Source organism: Heterodontus francisci, chromosome 1 (genome assembly GCF_036365525.1).
Source record: "Heterodontus francisci isolate sHetFra1 chromosome 1, sHetFra1.hap1, whole genome shotgun sequence".
Classification (NCBI taxonomy): Eukaryota; Metazoa; Chordata; class Chondrichthyes; order Heterodontiformes; family Heterodontidae; genus Heterodontus; species Heterodontus francisci.
Window position 1 is genome coordinate 2,798,719 of NC_090371.1, and position 19,878 is coordinate 2,818,596.

A 19,878-nucleotide genomic window follows, 5' to 3' on the forward strand; every position below is an offset into this window, starting at 1 on the left:
TGTTATATCCCACACCCCTCACTGAAACACTGTTATGTCCCACACCCCTCACTGGAACACTGTTATGTCCCACACTCCTCACTGAAACACTGTTATATCCCACACCCCTCACTGAAACACTGTTATGTCCCACACCCCTCACTGAAACACTGTTTTATCCCACACCCCTCACTGAAACACTGTTATGTCCCACACCCCTCACTGGAACACTGTTATGTCCCACACCCCTCACTGGAACACTGATATGTCCCACACCCCTCACTGAAACACTGTTATATCCCACACCCCTCACTGAAACACTGTTATGTCCCACACCCCTCACTGGAACACTGTTATGTCCCACACCCCTCACTGAAACACTGTTATATCCCACACCCCTCACTGAAACACTGTTATGTCCCACACCCCTCACTGAAATACTGATATATCCCACACCCCTCACTGTGACACTGTTATATCCCACACCCCTCACTGAAACACTGTTATGTCCCACACCCCTCACTGAAACACTGATATATCCCACACCCCTCACTGTGACACTGATATGTTCCACACCCCTCACTGTGACACTGTTATGTCCCACACCCCTCACTGAAACACTGATATGTCCCACACCCCTCACTGGAACACTGTTATATCCCACACCCCTCACTGAAACACTGTTATGTCCCACACCCCTCACTGGAACACTGATATATCCCACACCCCTCACTGAAACACTGATATGTCCCACACCCCTCACTGGAACACTGTTATATCCCACACCCCTCACTGAAACACTGTTATGTCCCACACCCCTCACTGGAACACTGATATGTCCCACACCCCTCACTGGAACACTGTTATATCCCACACCCCTCACTGAAACACTGTTATGTCCCACACCCCTCACTGAAACACTGATATGTTCCACACCCCTCACTGAAACACTGTTATGTCCCACACCCCTCACTGGAACACTGATATATCCCACACCCCTCACTGAAACACTGTTATGTCCCACACCCCTCACTGGATAACTGATATGTCCCACACCCCTCACTGAAACACTGTTATGTCCCACACCCCTCACTGAAACACTGATATATCCCACACCCCTCACTGAAACACTGTTATATCCCACACCCCTCACTGGAACACTGATATGTCCCACACCCCTCACTGAAACACTGATATATCCCACACCCCTCACTGAAACACTGTTATGTCCCACACCCCTCACTGGATAACTGATATGTCCCACACCCCTCACTGGAACACTGTTATGTCCCACACCCCTCACTGAAACACTGTTATGTCCCACACCCCTCACTGGATAACTGATATGTCCCACACCCGTCACTGAAACACTGATATGTCCCACACCCCTCACTGGAACACTGATATGTCCCACACCCCTCACTGGAACACTGATATGTCCCACACCCCTCACTGAAACACTGATATATCCCACACCCCTCACTGAAACACTGTTATGTCCCACACCCCTCACTGAAACACTGATATATCCCACACCCCTCACTGAAACACTGATATGTCCCACACCCCTCACTGGAACACTGTTATGTCCCACACCCCTCACTGAAACACTGATATATCCCACACCCCTCACTGAAACACTGATATATCCCACACTCCTCACTGAAACACTGATATATCCCACACCCCTCACTGAAACACTGATATATCCCACACCCCTCACTGAAACACTGATATGTCCCACACCCCTCACTGGAACACTGATATATCCCACACCCCTCACTGGATAACTGATATGTCCCACACCCCTCACTGAAACACTGTTATGTCCCACACCCCTCACTGAAACACTGATATGTCCCACACCCCTCACTGAAACACTGATATGTCCCACACCCCTCACTGGAACACTGATATATCCCACACCCCTCACTGGATAACTGATATGTCCCACACCCCTCACTGAAACACTGTTATGTCCCACACCCCTCACTGAAACACTGATATGTCCCACACCCCTCACTGAAACACTGTTATGTCCCACACCCCTCACTGAAACACTGATATATCCCACACCCCTCACTGAAACACTGATATGTCCCACACCCCTCACTGGAACACTGATATATCCCACACCCCTCACTGAAACACTGATATGTCCCACACCCCTCACTGGAACACTGATATATCCCACACCCCTCACTGAAACACTGATATGTCCCACACCCCTCACTGAAACACTGATATGTCCCACACCCCTCACTGGAACACTGATATATCCCACACCCCTCACTGGAACACTGATATGTCCCACACCCCTCACTGAAATACTGATATGTCCCACACCCCTCACTGAAACACTGATATGTCCCACACCCCTCACTGGAACACTGATATATCCCACACCCCTCACTGAAACACTGATATGTCCCACACCCCTCACTGAAACACTGATATGTCCCACACCCCTCACTGAAACACTGTTATGTCCCACACCCCTCACTGAAACACTGATATATCCCACACCCCTCACTGAAACACTGTTATGTCCCACACCCCTCACTGGAACACTGTTATGTTCCACACCCCTCACTGAAACACTGATATGTCCCACACCCCTCACTGGAACACTGATATATCCCACACCCCTCACTGAAACACTGATATGTCCCACACCCCTCACTGGAACACTGATATATCCCACACCCCTCACTGAAACACTGTTATGTCCCACACCCCTCACTGGAACACTGTTATGTTCCACACCCCTCACTGAAACACTGATATGTCCCACACCCCTCACTGGAACACTGATATATCCCACACCCCTCACTGGAACACTGATATGTCCCACACCCCTCACTGAAACACTGATATGTCCCACACCCCTCACTGAAACACTGATATGTCCCACACCCCTCACTGAAACACTGTTATGTCCCACACCCCTCACTGGAACACTGTTATGTTCCACACCCCTCACTGAAACACTGATATGTCCCACACCCCTCACTGGAACACTGATATATCCCACACCCCTCACTGGAACACTGATATGTCCCACACCCCTCACTGAAACACTGATATGTCCCACACCCCTCACTGAAACACTGATATGTCCCACACCCCTCACTGAAACACTGATATGTCCCACACCCCTCACTGGAACACTGTTATGTTCCACACCCCTCACTGAAACACTGATATGTCCCACACCCCTCACTGGAACACTGATATGTCCCACACCCCTCACTGGAACACTGATATGTCCCACACCCCTCACTGAAACACTGTTATGTCCCACACCCTCACTATAACTCTATGATATACCCCATTCCCCGTATTGTCTGATTGAGCTCCTAGTTCCTGTTTTTCCTGCTCTGACTCTCAATGAATTCTCCTCTTCCTGTTTATTTAACTATTTTGCATTCACTAACCTGATCCAAAGACGCCTCCAATTGCAGCCTCTGTTGCATTGATGTATCCCAGACTGCGACAGACAACATGAGCATCAGCGATGTCCCAGTTATCATCACACACCGTTCCCCATTCACCGTTGTAATAAACTTCCACTCGACCCTCACTCGGCAGCCGACCCCCAGACAGCCTCAGCTCTCCATATTCCACCCCTGCAGAAAGAAAGACAGGATGTGAAGCTTCGCAGTCTCAGGAGCCTCTTGCCATTACTGGACCAGCCCCTGAGATGTGTGCTACTGTGCTGGGAAATCTGCTGAAGAGCGTAGCAATGAAAATTTGGTGAGAGTAGGAATTTATTGGTAAGTCATGGCAAAATAGCACAGATAGAGTATTTGCGACACAAAATACAACCCAATTTTCTTTCATTTTTTGATTTGATCCATTAATGCCGCTATATTGTTTCAATAAATGTCCGCACATTAAGAGTAGCATTTTCTTACTTTAAAACTGCAAGTCATTGCGAGGTAACAGCTGACTGTCAATTAGCTCGAAGTGGAATCCTGACTAAGTATTAACTGTTGTAATTGGCTGTTGACTGACTTGTTGTAACTTGGGAGAGTTGCTGGACACAGCAGTGGGATCAGCTGCTGTATTGAGTAGCAGTGGGAATTTGGTGCAGGGTGGGAAGGTGATGCTCAGTAATTTAATGCAAAGGGGTAATGGAAATAGGTTTTGCTGCTCCTCTCTCTATTTTAACTGGGGCATCACTTCTATTTCCTCTGATGCAATTCAGTGAATATATAAATCAGGGGTGTCCAACCTTTTCATGTCGGGGTCGGGGTCGGGGTCGGGGGGGAGGGGGGGTCACATTTCAATTTTTGCCTGACATGGGAGGCCAGTGAGACAATTTCGGAAAGCTAAAGACATTGAAAAGTTATCTTACTATTAATCAAAACAACAACAAAGGTGCATTTTTGTGAACAGCTTTAAATGAGATTAATTTATTGACTTACTTTCTCATCACTATGTTGGACACTGATTTAGTGAGATGCCTGGCATTCTTTTGCATGCATAAGTGGTCAATGTTTGCCTCAACACTTGTCGTAGCGATGCAGAGTTTTCCGGATAGGTGTCCATTTGTCAGGTGTGATCTCGATCTCTCTCTCTATCTGTCTCTCCCACTCTCTCCCTGTGTTCCCTCCCTCTCTCTCTGACCCCCTCTCTCTCTCTGTCCCCCTCTCTCTCTCCCTCCGCGCCCCACCCTGTCTGCCCCCTCGCTCTCTCTGTGCCTCTCTCTGTCCCCCTCTATCGCTATTAGCCCCCTCTCTGTTTTCCGATCTCTTTCTCTCCTCCCCCCTCCCTTGTTCCTCTCTCTCTCTGTTCCCCCTCTCTCTCTCTCTCTCCCTCCCTCCCCCTCTCTCTCTCTGACTCCCTCTCTGTTCCACTCTCTCTCTCTCTGTTCCCCACTCTCTCTCTCTCTCTTCCCCCTCCCTCTCTCTCCCCCTCTGACTCCCTCTCTGTTCCTCTGTCTCTCTCTCTCTTTGACAGTTGCAGGGAGTGGGAGCACTCAGCACAGCAGTTTTGTGGTTTGTCAGTTTGCTTAAAAACATGGCGCTGTTAGTTTCATAGCTGCTGATGCAGGAACGGACATCGGACAGATTCGGAGTTTTCAGGGGGGGCTTTTAAAAGAAGTCAGAAAACCCAGAAACATGTCAAAGTTGGGAAGTGCATTCCTGTTTTGTCAGCTGTGAAACTGAGGGCTGGATTTTACATCGGGCAGACAGGAACTGGCCGCAGACATAAAAGTCAGTGGTGAACCCGCTTCCACCTGGCCTGGGGATCCGACCCACATTTTACGGGTCCTTGGGCTTTAACTGTTCCGAGGCAGGACTTCCATCCGCTTGAGGGAGAAAGTCCCGCCTCATTCAGCTGACGGCCAATCATCGGGCCAGCAGCTCTTAGTCCCAGCAGCACCACCAGGGGCAGTGGCCACTACTGGGACTGCAGCCCAGCCGAGGACATGGAGCCAGGAGTCCAGGTAAGTTAGGGTTGCCTCACCGGGCTAATCAGTCAGGCCCCGGCGAGGCAAGGATGGTCATTTGGGGGGAAGGGGGGGCATCTCGGGTTCCTGGGGGTGGTTGGGGAGACAGGGGAGGCCCTAAATTGGACACCGTGTTCTGTTTATAAAAGCAAAATACTGCGGATGCTGGAAATCTGAAATAAAAACAAGAAATGCTGGAAATACTCAGCAGGTCAGGCAGCAGCTGTGGAGAGAGAAGCAGAGTTAATGTTTCAGGTCAGTGACCCTTCTTCAGAACTGACAAATATTAGAAATGTGAAAGGTTTGAAGCAAGTAAAGCGGGGGTGGGGCAAGAGAAACAAAGGAGAAGGTGTAAATAGGACAAGGTCACAGAATAGCTGACCAGAAGGTCGTGGAGCAAAGGCAAACAATATGTTAATGGTGTGTTGAAAGACAAAGCATTAGTACAGATAGGGTGTTAATGGACTGAAGACTGAACAGCAGCAAGCACAAACATGAAAAAAACAGTGGGTAAGCAAACTGAACAAACTAAGATGAAATAAAATAAAATACACAGAAAAAAATATATAAATACAAAGGAAAAAGAAAAAAATAACTAAAAATAAAAGTAAAATGGGGGTCCTGTCATGCTCTGAAATTATTGAACTCAATGTTCAGTCCGGCAGGCTGTAGTGTGCCTAATCGGTAAATGAGATGCTGTTCCTCGAGCTTGCGTTGATGTTCACTGGAACACTGCAGCAATCCCAGGACAGAGATGAGAGCATGAGAGCAGGGGGGAGTGTTGAAATTGCAAGCAACTGGAAGCCCAGGGTCCTGCTTGTGGACTGAGCAGAGATGTTCCGCAAAGCGGTCACCCAGTCTGCGCTTGGTCTCCCCAATGTAGAGGAGACCACATTGTGAGCAGCAAATACAGTATACTACATTGAAAGAAGTACAAGTAAATCGCTGCTTCACCTGAAAGGAGTGTTTGGGGCCTGGGATAGTGAGGAGAGAGGAGGTAAATGGGCAGGTATTACACCTCCTGCGATTGCAGGGGAAGGTGCCCTGGGACGGGGACGAGGTGGTGGGGGTAATGGAGGAGTGGACCAGGGTGTCGCGGAGGGAACGATCCCTTCGGAATGCTGACAGGGGAAGGGAGGGGAAGATGCGTTTGGTAGTGGCATCATGCTGGAGGTGGCGGAAATGACGGAGGATGATCCTTTGGATATGGAGGCTGATGGAGTGGAAAGTGAGGACAAGGGGAACCCTGTCACGGTTCTGGGAGGGAGGGGAAGGGGTGAGTGTAGAGGTGCGGGGAATGGGCCGGACAAGGTTGAGGGCCCTGTCAAAGTGGGGGGGAGGGGATCCTCGGTTGAGGAAAAAGGAAGACATATCAGAAGCGCTGTCATGGAAGGTAGCATCATCAGAGCAGATGCGTCGGAGATGGAGAAAATGGGAGAATGGAATGGAGTCCTTACAGGAGGTAGGGTGTGAAGAAGTGTAGTCGAGGTAGCTGTGGGAGTCGGTGGGCTTATAATGGATATTAGTAGACAGCCTATCACCAGAGATGGAGACAGAGAAGTCGAGGAAGGGAAGGGAAGTGTCAGAGATGGACCATGTAAAGGTGAGAGAAGGGTGGAAATTAGAAGCAAAGTTGATAAAGTTTTCCAGTTCGGGGCGGGAGGAGGAAACGACACCGATACAGTCATCAATGTACCGGAAAAGGAGTTGGGGGAGGGGGCCTGAGTAGGAACGGAAAACAAGGAATGTTCGACATATCCCACAAAATGACAGGCACAACTAGGAACCATGCGGGTACCCATAGCAACACCTTTTACTTGAAGGAAGTGAGTGGAGTTGAAGGAGAAGTTGTTCAATGTGAGAACAAGTTCAGCCAGGCGGAGGAGGGTGGTGGTGGATGGGGACTGGTTGGGCCTCTGTTCAAGGAAGAAGCGGAGAGCCCTCAAACCGTCCTGGTGGGGGATGGAGGTGTAGAGCGATTGGACGTCCATAGTGAAGAGGAGGTGGTTAGGGCCAGGAAACTGGAAATTGTCAAAATGACATAGGGTGTCAGAAGAGTCACGGATGTAGGTGGGAAGAGACTGGACCAGCGGAGAAAAGATAGAGTCAAGATAGGAAGAAATAAGTTCAGTGGGGCAGGAGCAGGCTGACACAATGGGTCTGCCGGGATAGTCCCGTTTGTGGATTTTGGGAAAGAGGTAGAAGCGGGCTGTCCGGCGTTGTGGGACTATGAGGTTGGAAGCTGTAGAGGGAAGATCTCCAGAGGAGATGAGGTCAGTGACAGTCTTTTGGACGGTCGCTTGATGTTCGGTGGTGGGGTCATGGTCCAGAGGGAGGTAGGAGGAAGTGTCTGTGAGTTGGCGTTGAGCTTCTGCAAGGTAGAGGTCGGTACGCCATACGACAACAGCACCACCCTTGTCTGCAGGTTTAATGATAATGTCGGGGTTGGACCTGAGAGAACAGAGTGCCTCAAGTTCAGAGGGGGACAGGTTAGAGTGAGTGAGGGGGGCAGAGAAATTGAGACGGCCGATGTCTCGCCGACAGTTTTCAATGAAAAGATCAGGAGCGGGTAAGAGGCCAGAGGGAGGGGTCCAGGTAGAGGGAGAATGCTGGAGGCGGGTGAATGGGTCTGCTGGTCGGGGGGAGGACTCCTGCTCAAAGAAGTGAGCCCGGAGGCGGAGGCGACGGAAGAAGAACTCAATGTCATACCGAGCGTTAAATTCATTGAGGTGGGGGCGTAATGGGATAAAACTGAGACCTTCGCTGAGTACAGAACGTTCAGCATCAGAGAGGGGGAGGTCAGAGGGTATAGTGAATACACGGCAAGGGGTCAGATCAGAAGGGGTGGGGTCAGAGGGTATGTAGTGTTCTGTTTGTCCGGGTCCCCCCTCGGTGTGCTGAGAGGCCGTAAGGTTTCACTGGACAGCCTTTCCTGTCTCCCGCACGCCCACTTGCCATGGGTAAAATCCCCACAGAGGCGGGCGAAGGTCCTTAAGTGGCCACTTAGGGGCTTTGATTGTCCTAGAGCGGGCAAGCCATTTCTCACTCCCCCCCCCCCACCCCCCGGCAGGTTGGTAAGGCCTCCCGGAGCCTCCCGCTTAATTTTACGTCACCGACTCCCGCCACCATTCGGCTCGCTGGGGTGGCGTAAAATTCGGGCCAGGCAGGACAATGTATTTAAAAAGGCCAGTCTGCAAGAAGACGACAAAGGAAATTTCCCACCTCCAGTCAGGAACCTGGCGAGGATGAGGAATGTCTGGGTACACTTTACACCCATGGGCCAGATGGAAACCTTCGGCAGGCCAAACCCGAGCCTGCGGGCCGTATGGTGGACAACACTGATATAAATAATCTCACCAGAGGAAACTGTGAACCAGAGTCAACCCACAGAGAGGAGCATCAGAACCCCAGCAAATTAACAGCAATATTTTAGTAAGTAACCAATATGTTTTTGTGTGTTTTAAATATCTTTAATGGTTAGTGTTAAGCTAGAGTTAGTAAGGATTTAATATTAGTATGAGAGTAAGTCAAAGGAAAATGTGCTCAGTGATTAAACTCTAACTGCATTTAAAGGTATTAATAACTGATAGTCAAGTAATTAATTGCAGTCACTAATTGCTAATTTATTTACATCCGGCTAAATCCAACTATTTCATAAATTTTTATATTATTTGCTCACAGGATGTGGGCGTCACTGGCCAGGCCAGCATTTATTGCCCATCCCTAATTACCCTTGAGAATGTGGTGGTGAGCTGCCTTCTTGAACCGCTGCAGTCCATGTTGGGTAGGTACACCCACAGTGCTGTTAGGAAGGGAGTTCCAGGATTTTGACCCAGCGACAGTGAAGGAACGGCGATATAGTTCCAAGTCAGGATGGTGTGTGACTTGGAGGGTAACTTGCAGGTGGTGGTGTTCCCATGCATTTGCCGCCCTTGTCCTTCTAGTTGGGAGGTCGTGGGTTTGGAAGGTGCTGTCTAAGGAGCCTTGGTGCATTGCTGCAGTGCATCTTGTAGATGGTACACACTGCTGCCACTGTGCGTCGGTGGTGGAGGGAGTGAATGTTTGTAGATGGGGTGCCAATCAAGCGGGCTGCTTTGTCCTGGATGGTGTCGAGCTTCTTGAGTGTTGTTGGAGCTGCACCCATCCAGGCAAGTGGAGAGTATTCCATCACACTCCTGACTTGTGCCTTGTAGATGGCGGACAGGCTTTGGGGAGTCAGGAGGTGAGTTACTCGCCGCAGGAATCCTAGCCTCTGACCTGCTCTTGTAGCCACGGTATTTATATGGCTACTCCAGTTCAGTTTCTGGTCAATGGTAGCCCCTGGGATGTTGATAGTGGGGGATTCAGCGATGGTAATGCCGTTGAATGTCAAGGGGAGATGGTTAGATTCTCTCTTGTTGGAGATGGTCATTGCCTGGCACTTGTGTGGTGCGAATGTTACTTGCCACTTATCAGCACAAGCCTGGATATTGTCCAGGTCTTGCTGCATTTCTACACGGACTGCTTCAGTATCTGAGGAGTCACGAATGGTGCTGAACATTGTGCAATCATCAGCGAACATCCCCACTTCTGACCTTATGATTGAAGGAAGGTCATTGATGAAGCAGCTGAAGATGGTTGGGCCTAGGACACTACCCTGAGGTACTCCTGCAGTGACGTCCTGGAGCTCAGATGATTGACCTCCAACAATCACCACCATCTTCCTTTGCACTAGGTATGACTCCAGCCAGCAGAGAGTTTTCCCTCTGATTCCCACTGACTCCATAGAACCCTAGAAACATTATGGCACGGGAGGAGGCCATTCAGTCCATCGTGTCTGTGCCAGCAGAAAAATAGCCGCTCAATCTAATTCCACCTTCCAGCACCTGGTCCATAGCCTTGCCGGTTACAGCACTTCAGGTACATGTCCAGGTACCTTTTAAAAGAATTGAGAGTTTCTGCCTCCACCACCGATCCTGGCAGTGAATTCCAGACACTCACCACCCTCTGGGTGAAAAACGTTTTCCTCAGAGTGGGGGATTCAATTACTAGGGGACACGAGTTCAAAGTGAGAGGGGAAAAGTTTAGGGGGGATATGCGTGGAAAGTTCTTTACGCAGAGGGTGGTGGGTGCCTGGAACGCGTTGCCAGCGGAGGTGGTAGACGCGGGCACGATAGCGTCTTTTAAGATGTATCTAGACAGATACATGAATGGGCAGGAAGCAAAGAGATACGGACCCTTAGAAAATAGGCGACATGTTTAGATAGAGGATCTGGATCGGCGCAGGCTTGGAGGGCCGAAGGGCCTGTTCCTGTGCTGTAATTTTCTTTGTTCTTTGTTCATGACCCCTCTAATCCTTCTAACAATCACCTTAAATCTATGCCCCCTGGTAATTGACCTCTCTGCTAGGGGAAACAGGTTCTTCCTATCTAATCTATCTTTGCCCCTCATAATTTTGTATACCTCAATCATGTCCCCCCTCAGCCTTCTCTGCTCTAAGGAAAAAAACCCTAGCCTTTTCAGTCTCTCTTCATAGCTGAAATACTCCAGCCCAGGCAACATCCTGGTGAATCTCCTCTGCACCCTCTCCAGTGCAATCACATCCTTCCTATAGTGTGGTGCCCAGAACTGTACGCAATACTCCAGCTGCGGCCTAACCAGTATTTTATACAGTTCCAGCATCACATCCCTGCTCTTATATTCTATACCTCAGCCAATAAAGGAAAGCATTCCATATGCCTTCTTCACCACTCTATCTACCTGTCCTGCCACCATCAGGACCTGTGGACATGCACTCCAAGGTCTCTCACTTCTTCTACCCCTCTCAATATCCTCCTGTTTATTGTGTATTCCCTCACTTTATTTGCCCTCCCCAGATGCATTACCTCACACTTCTCTGGATTGAATTCCATTTGACACTTTTCCCCCCACTCAGCCAAACCATTGATATCATTCTGGAGTCTACAGCTATCCTCTTCACTATCAACTACATGGTGAAATTTTGTGTCATCTACAAATTTCCCAATCATGCCTCCCACATTGAAGTCCAAATCATTAATATATACCACAATCTGCAGGGGACCCAACACTGAGCCCTGTGGAATGCCACTGGAAACCACTTTCCATTCACAAAAACATCCGTCGACTACTATCCTTTGTTTCCTGGCCCTGAGCCAATTCGGGATCCAACCTGCCACATTCCCCTGTATCCTATGGGCTTTCATTTTACTGACCAGTCTGCCATGTGGGACCTTGTTAAATGCCTTACTAAAATCAACATAGACCACATCCACTGAACTACCCTCATCAATCCTCCTTGTTACTTCCTCAAAGAATTCAATTAAATTAGTAAGACATGACCCTCCCCTAACAAATCCACGCTGAATATCCCTGATTAATCCCTGCTTTTCTCAGTGACAGTTTATCCTGTCCCTCAGAATTGATTCCAACAATTTATCCACCACCGAGGTCAGACTGACCGGCCTATAATTATTTGGCCTATCCCTTGCACCCGCTTTAAACAATGGTATAACCCTCACAGAACTCCAATCGTCTGTCATCTCGCCCGTATCCAGTGAGGATTTGAAGATGATCCTCAGCGCATCCACTATTTCCTCCCGGGCTTCCTTTAACAACCTGGGATGCCATACAACCAGACCTGGCGATTTATCTACTTTCAAGGATGTCAGACCCTCTGGTACTTCCTCTCTCATTATGCTTATCATATCTAATATTTCACACTGCTCCTCTTTAACCACAATGTCGACATCAACCCTCTCCTTTGTGAAGACTGTCATAGAGAGATACACGAGGGTCAATTTATAATGGCCAATTAACCTATCAACCTGCAAGTCTTTGGCTGTGGGAAGAAACGGGAGCACCCGGAGGAAACCCACGCAGACACAGGGAGAACTTGCAAACTCCACACAGGCAGTACCCAGAACTGAACCTGGGTCGCTTGAGCTGTGAGGCTGCGGTGCTAACCACTGCGCCACTGTGCCGCCCTAATTTTCAATTCATTTTCCATGTTCCAGAAAGATCCCAGTGACAACCACATGTGTCTAGTGACAGCCATCTCCATGTACCCAGATACCAGACTGAAAGACATCCGGAACATTTCATATCTTATTGTTTTTTTACTTCAAGAATTAACAAGTACTTTGAGTGAAGTGATTTCTCCTCATCTCAGTCCAAAATGATTGGCCCCTTACCCTTATTGTATCTAATATTTTACACTTCTCTTTAACTACAATGTCTACATCAACCCTCTCCTTTGTGAAGACAGAGACAAAAAATTCATTAAGAATCCTACCCACATCATCTGCATCCACGTGTAAGTTCCCTTGTACATCTCTGATAGGCCCTACCCTTTCCTTCGTTATCCTCTTGCTCTTAATGTACTGATAAAACATCTTTGGGTTTTCCTTGATTTTACCTGCCAATAATTCTTCATGTCCTCTCTTTGCTTTTCTAATTTCCTTTTTTACTTCACCCCTGCACTTTCTATACTCCTTTAGGCTTTCGAAGGTATTATGTTTTTTGTGATCATCATGAGGTTTCTTTTTCTGCTTTAACTTGCCCTGTAAACCTCTAGATAACCAGGGGGCTCTAGATTTGGCAGTACCACCCTTAATCTTTTTGGGGACATGCCTACACTGTGCCTGTAGAATCTCTCTTGAATGCCTCCAGTTTTGCTGGGGCTCCTTGATGTCGTACTCGGTCAAATACTGCCTTGATATCAAGGGCAGTCACTCTCACCTCACCTCGAGTTCAGCTCTTTTGTCCAATTTTGAACCAAGGCTGTAATGAGGTCAGGAGCTGAGTGGCTCTGGCGGAACCCAAACTGAGCGTCACTGAGCAGGTTATGGCTAAGCAAGTGCCGCTTGATGGCACTGTTGATGACACCTTCCATCACTTTACTGATGATTGAGAGTAGACTGATTGGGCGGTAATTGGCCGGGTTGGACTCGTCCTGCTTTTTGTGTACAGGACAGACCTGGGCAATTTTCCACATTTCCGGGTAGATGCCAGTGTTGTAGCTGTACTGGAACAGCTTGGCTACAGGTGTGGCAAGTTCTGGAGCACAGGTCTTCAGTACTATTGCTGGAATATTGTCAGGGCCCATAGCCTTGGCAGTATCCAGTGCCTTCAATCGTTTCTTGATATCACGCGGAGTGAATCAGATTGGCTGAAGTTTGGCATCTGTGATGTTGGGGACCTCAGGAAGAGGCCGAGATGGATCATCAACTCGGCACTTCTGGATGAAGATTGTTGCAAATGCACTGATGTGCTGGGCTCCCTCATCATCTAGTATCTCTAAAATAAAAATAAATAAAAAAATCATTGAGGATGGGGATATTTGTGGAGCCACCTCCTCCAGTTAGTTGTTTAATTGTCCACCACCATTCACGGATGGATGAGGCAGGACTGCAGAGCTTCGATCTGATCCGTTGGTTATGGGATCGCTTAGCTCTGTCTATCACATGCTGCTTACGCAGTTTGGTTATGCAAGTTGTCCTGGGTTGTACCTTCACCAGGTTGACACCTCATTTTGAGGTATGCCTGGTGCTGCTCCTGGCATGCCCTCCTGCACGCTTCATTGAACCAGGGTTGGTCTCCTGGCTTGATGGTAATGGTAGAGTGGGGGAGATGCCGGGCCATGAGGTTACAGATTGTGGTTGAGTCCAATTCTGCTGCTGCTGATGGCCCACAGCGCCTTATGGATGCCCAGTTTTGCATTGCTAGATCTGTTCGAAATCTATCCCATATAGCACGGTGGTAGTGCCACACAACACAATGGAGGGTATCCTCAATGTGAAGGCGGGACTTCGTCTCCACAAGGACTGTGCGGTGGTCACTCCTACCAATATGGTCATGGACAGATGTATCTGCGGCAGGCAGGACGAGGTCAGGTGTGTTTTTCCCTCGTGTTGGTTGCCTCACCACCTGCCGCAGACCCAGTCGAGCAGCCATGTCCTTTAGGACCCGGCCAGCTCGGTCAGTAGTGGTGCTACCGAGCCACTCTTGGTAATGGACATTGAAGTCCCCCACCCAGAGTACATTCTGTGCCCTTGCCACCCTCAATTTTCCTGTGCGTGTGTTATCTGTGTGTTTGTGTTAATAAGAAGGTCTGTGTGTCCAAGCCTGAATCTCATCCAGGGCCACCTCATCCCGGAGAAGGTGCGTCTATCATTAATTTTTTTTCAGTACTTGTGTTTAAAAAACGATGGAAGATACTTGTTTGTTTTAAAGGGTCACTGGAAGGACACTTGGGACTTGCTGGAAGTCACATGTCATCAGCTGAGTAAACAGCCGGAGCCTTATGGACTGTGGAACTATTTGGAGTTGTTTACAGAGACGTCACATGTCTAGACTTATGGTTCAGGTGGTTTGGTTTTGTTTTTGGAGATTGAAGTGCAGCTAATGTGTATCCTGCTGAGATGGTGTGCCTATATTCTCTGGAGTTTAAAAGAATGAGATGCAATCTATCACAATCACAGAATAATACAGTGCAGAAGAGGCCCTTCGGCCCATCGCGTCTGCACCGATGCATTAAAGACACCTGATCTGTCTACCTAATCCCATTTGCCAGCACTTGGCCCATAGCCTTGAATGTTATGACGTGCCAAGTGCTCATCCAGGTACTTTTTAAAGGATGTGAGGCAACCCGCCTCTACCACCCTCCCAGGCAGGGCATTCCAGACCGTCACCACCCTCTGGGTAAAAAAGTTCTTCCTCAAATCCCCCTTAAACCTCCTGCCCCTCACCTTAAACTTGTGACCCCTCGTAACTGACCCTTCAACAAAGGGGAACAGCTGCTCCCGATCCACCCTGTCCATGCCCCTCATAATCTTTTACACCTCGATCAGGTCACCCCTCAGTCTTCTCTGCTCCAGCGAAAACAACCCAAGCCCATCCAACCTCTCTCCATAGCTTAAATGTTCCATCCCAGGCAACATCCTGGTGAATCGACACTGCACCCCCTCCAATGCAATCACATCCTTCCTAGAATGTGGCGACCAGAATTGCACACAGTACTCCAGCTGTGGCCTTACCAAAGTTCTGTACAACTCCAACATGACCTCCCTGCTTTTGTAATCTATGCCTCAATTGATAAAGGCAAGTGTCCCATATGCCTTTTTCACCACCCTATTAACCTGCCCTTCTGCCTTCAGAGATCTATGGACAAACACGCCAAGGTCCCTTTGTTCCTCGGAACTTCCCAGTGTCAGGCCATTCATTGAATACTTCCGTGTCACATTACTCCTTCCAAAGTGTATCACCTCACACTTTTCAGGGTTAAATTCCATCTGCCACTTTTCTGCCCATTTGACCATCCCGTCTATATCTTCCTCTAACCCAAGACACTCCACCTCACTGTTAACCACTCGGCCAATCTTTGTGTCATCTGCGAACTTACTGATCCTACCCCCCACATAGTCATCTATGTCGTTTATATAAATAACAAACAATAGGGGACCCAGCACAGATCCCTGTGGTACGCCACTGGACACTGGCTTCCAGTCACTAAAACAGCCGTCTGTCATCACTCTCTGTCTCCTACAGCTAAGCCAATTTTGAATCCACCTTATCAAGTTACCCTGTATCCCATGTGCATTTGCTTTCTTGATAAGTCTCCCATGTGGGACCTTGTCAAAGGCTTTGCTGAAATCCATGTAAACTACATCAACTGCACTACCCTCATCTACACACCTGATCACATGCTCAAAAAATTCAATCAAATTTGTTCGGCATGACCTCCCTCTGACAAAGCCATCCTGACTATTCCTAATCAAATTTTGCCTCTCCAAGTGGTGATAGATTCTCTCCTTCAGAATTTTCTCCAATAGTTTCCCTACCACTGACATGAGACTCACTGGTCTGTAGTTCCCTGGCTTATCTCTACAACCTTTCTTAAATAGTGGGACCACATTAGCTGTTCTCCAGTCCTCTGGCACCTCCCCCGTGGCCAGAGAGGAATTAAAAATTCAGGTCAGAGCCCCTGCAATCTCCAACCTCGCCTCCCACAGCATCCTGGGACACAAATCCTCCGGACCTGGAGATTTGTCCACTTTTAAGCCTGCCAAAACCTGCAATACCTTGTCACTCCCTGTGACAATTTGCTCAAGAACCTCACAGTCTCTCTCTCTAAGTTCCATATCTACTTCCTCATTCTCTTGGGTGAAGACAGATGTGAAGTATTCCTTCAACACCCTACCAATGTCCTCTGGCTCCACCCACAAATTTCCCCCTTGGTCCCTAATGGGTCCTACTCTTTCCCTGGTTATCCTCTTCCCATTGATATACTTATAGAATATCTTGGGATTTTCCCTACTTTTACCAGCCAGAGCTTTCTCATATCCCCTCTTTGCTCTCCTAATTGCTTTCTTAAGCTCCATCCTACACTTTCTGTACTCTACTAATGCTTCCATTGATTTGCTCTCCTTGTATTTGCTAAAAGCCTCTCTTTTCCTTCTCATCGTACCCTGAATATTTCTGGTCATCCATGGTTCTCTGGGCTTGTTGCTCCTACCTATTACCCTAGAGGGAACATCTTGGGTCTGTACCCTCCCCATTTCCTTTTTGAATGCCCCCCAATGCTCTTCTGTAGATTTCCTGACAAGTAACTCTTTTCAGTCTACCTTGGCCAGATGCTGGCTTATTTTACTAAAATTCACTCTCCCCCAATCCAAAGCCTTTTTTTGCAACTTGTCTATTTCTTTCTCCATAACAAGCTCAAATTGTACCATGTTGTGGTCGCTATCACCAAAATGCTCCCCCACCAACACATCAACCACCTGTCCGGCTTCATTCCCCAGAATTAGGTCCAGCACTGCACCCTCCCTTGTTGGATCCTCTATATATTGAGCTAAAACGTTCTCCTGTATACATTTTAAGAACTCCACTCCATCTAAGCCCTTAACACGATGACTATCCCAATTAATGTTGGGAAAGTTGAAATCACCAAATATAATTACCCTCTTATTATTTTTACACACCTCTGCAAATTGCTCACATATTTGCTCCTCAATTTCCCGCTGACTATCCGGGGGTCTATAATAAACACCTAGCAATGTGGCTGTCCCTTTTTTATTCCTAAACTCTACCCATAAAGCGTCATTTGATGCCCTCTCCAAGATATCATCTCTCCTTACTGCAGTAACTGGCTCCTCAACTAATATTGCAATGCCCCCTCCTCTTTTACCCCCTCCTCTGTCTCGCCTGAAGATTCTATATCCCGGGATATTGAGCTGCCAATCCTGCCCCTCTCTCAACCATGTCTCCGTGATGGCTACTATATCACAATTCCATGTGTCAATCCTTGCCCTTAACTCATCCCTTTTACCTGCAATACTCCTGGCATTAAAGTAGAGGCCTTCCATCCTGGTCTTACTCCCTTGAAACTTACTTCCACTGTATTCCCTCTGGGCGGCACAGTGGCACAGTGGTTAGCACCGCAGCCTTACAGCGCCAGAGACCCGGGTTCAATTCTGGGTACTGCCTGTGTGGAGTTTGCAAGTTCTCCCTGTGTCTGCGTGGGTTTTCTCCGGGTGCTCAGGTTTCCTCCCACAGCCAAAGACTTGCAGGTTGATAGGTAAATTGGCCAATGTAAATTGCTCCTGGTATAGGTAGGGATTATGGGATTACTGCAGGGTTAGTATAAATGGGTGGTTGTTGGCACAGACCTGGTGGGCCGAAGGACCTGTTTCAGTGCTGTATCTCCAAATAAAAAATAATAAACTTGTTTGCTTTCCTGTGTTTAGCTGTGTCCCTATTCTGCTCGGATTCTGCATCCCCTCCCCCTGCCAAATTAGTTTAAACTCTTCCCAACAGCACTTGCAAACCCGCCAGCAAGGATGTTAGTCCCCCTCTGGTTCAGATGTAGACCGTCCCTCTTTTACAGGTCCCACCTCCCCCAGAAATGGTCCCAGTGGTCCAGGAATCTAAAACCCTCCCTCCTGCACCAACTCTTAAGCCACACATTCATCTGTGCTATTCTCCTATTTCTATACTCGCTAGCACGTGGCACTGGGAGTAATCCAGAGATTACAACCCGAGAGGTCCTGCTTTTTAGTCTGCTGCCTAACTCACTGAATTCTTGATGCAAGACCTCATCCCTCTTTCGACCTATGTCATTGGTACCAACATGTACCATGACCTCTGCCTCATCACCCTCCCCATTCAGGATGCCCTGCAGCTGTTCAGTGACATCACGGACCCTGGCACCAGGGAGGCAACACACCATCCTGGAGTCACGTTGACAGCCACAGTAGTGCCTATCTGTTCCCCTGACTATAGAATCCCCTATTACTATTGCTCTTCCTCTCTGTCCCCCTTCCTGTGCAGACAGGCTGCTTGTGGTGTCAGAATCTAAATGAGACATACAAGATTCTGAAAGGGTTTGATAGGGTAGAAGTTGAGAGATTGTTCCCACTTGTCAGGGAATCTAAAATACGGGGACACAGTTTCAGGATAAGGGGCCAATCATTCAGGACTGAGATGATGAGAGATTACTTCACTCAAGGGGTTGTGGATCGTTGGAATTCTCTACCCCAGAGGGTTGTGGATCCTCCATCATTGAATACATTTAAGGCTGGGATAGATAGATTTTTGGTGTCTCAGGGAATCAGGGGATATGGGGAGTGGGCGGGAAAGTGGAATTGAAGCCCAAGATCAGCCATGATCATATTGAATGGTGGAGCAGGCTCGATGGGCCGTATGGTCTACTGTGGCTTCTATTTCTTGTGTTCCTGTAAGAGAGAAGCCACCCAACTCATCCTTTGCCACCTGTGTTGAAAATTCTTCTGAGAATCCAGTGTGATAGCTGAACCCACGGATGCAGTAATTCTCCTGAAAAGCCTGCAAGACTAGTCCTCAACATTCTGAACAGAACTGCTCCAGAAAGATCCCAGTGAAAACCACATGTGTCTAGTGACAGCCATCTACATGTACCAGGATACCAGACGGAAAGACATCCGGAACATTTCATATCTTATTGTTTTTTTGCTTCAAGAATTAACAAGTACTTGGCCAAAGTATTTTTGTTTTTGTGAAGTTAATCTCCGCAGAGAGAACTTGACTTGTCCTTGAACCAGTGTGTGTGCGTGGATGTGTAGAGTTATTTAGAAGAGAATATATTTCCACTTTCATATTTCAAAAAAGGTGTGAATAATCTTTACATCTTAATTGAATAAGTCTTGTTTTAGAATAAATTAATAATGTTGTTGTCTGTTAAAGAAACCTGGTTGCTGGATTTGTATTCTGAAATGGAGAGATTAAAGTATATAATTGGCCATATTCATAACTGGTTTAAATATTTTTAAATATATGCTGTGACCAGTGGAGTAGTGGGACTGGAGGGAGACAGTGCTGTGACCAGTGGAGTAGTGGGACTGGAGGGAGACAGTGCTGTGACCAGTGGAGTCGAGGGACTGGAGGGAGACAGTGCTGTGAGCAGTGGA

General features: G+C 48.0%; 1 protein-coding gene across 1 annotated transcript in view; it reads right to left on the reverse strand.

The window, feature by feature from the left end:
• The window catches only part of LOC137371366 (galectin-3-binding protein-like), a 75,041-nt gene extending 62,912 nt beyond the window's left edge, over positions 1-12,129 (reverse strand). Inside the window, exons 1-3 of the mRNA XM_068033847.1 lie at positions 11,928-12,129; positions 8,660-8,803; positions 3,417-3,608 (exon numbers count right to left, since the gene is read on the reverse strand). Coding sequence (XP_067889948.1) covers positions 3,417-3,608; positions 8,660-8,803; positions 11,928-12,129 — 538 coding nt within the window. The remainder of the gene's footprint in view (positions 1-3,416; positions 3,609-8,659; positions 8,804-11,927) is intronic.
• Between the last annotated feature and the right edge of the window lie 7,749 nt (positions 12,130-19,878).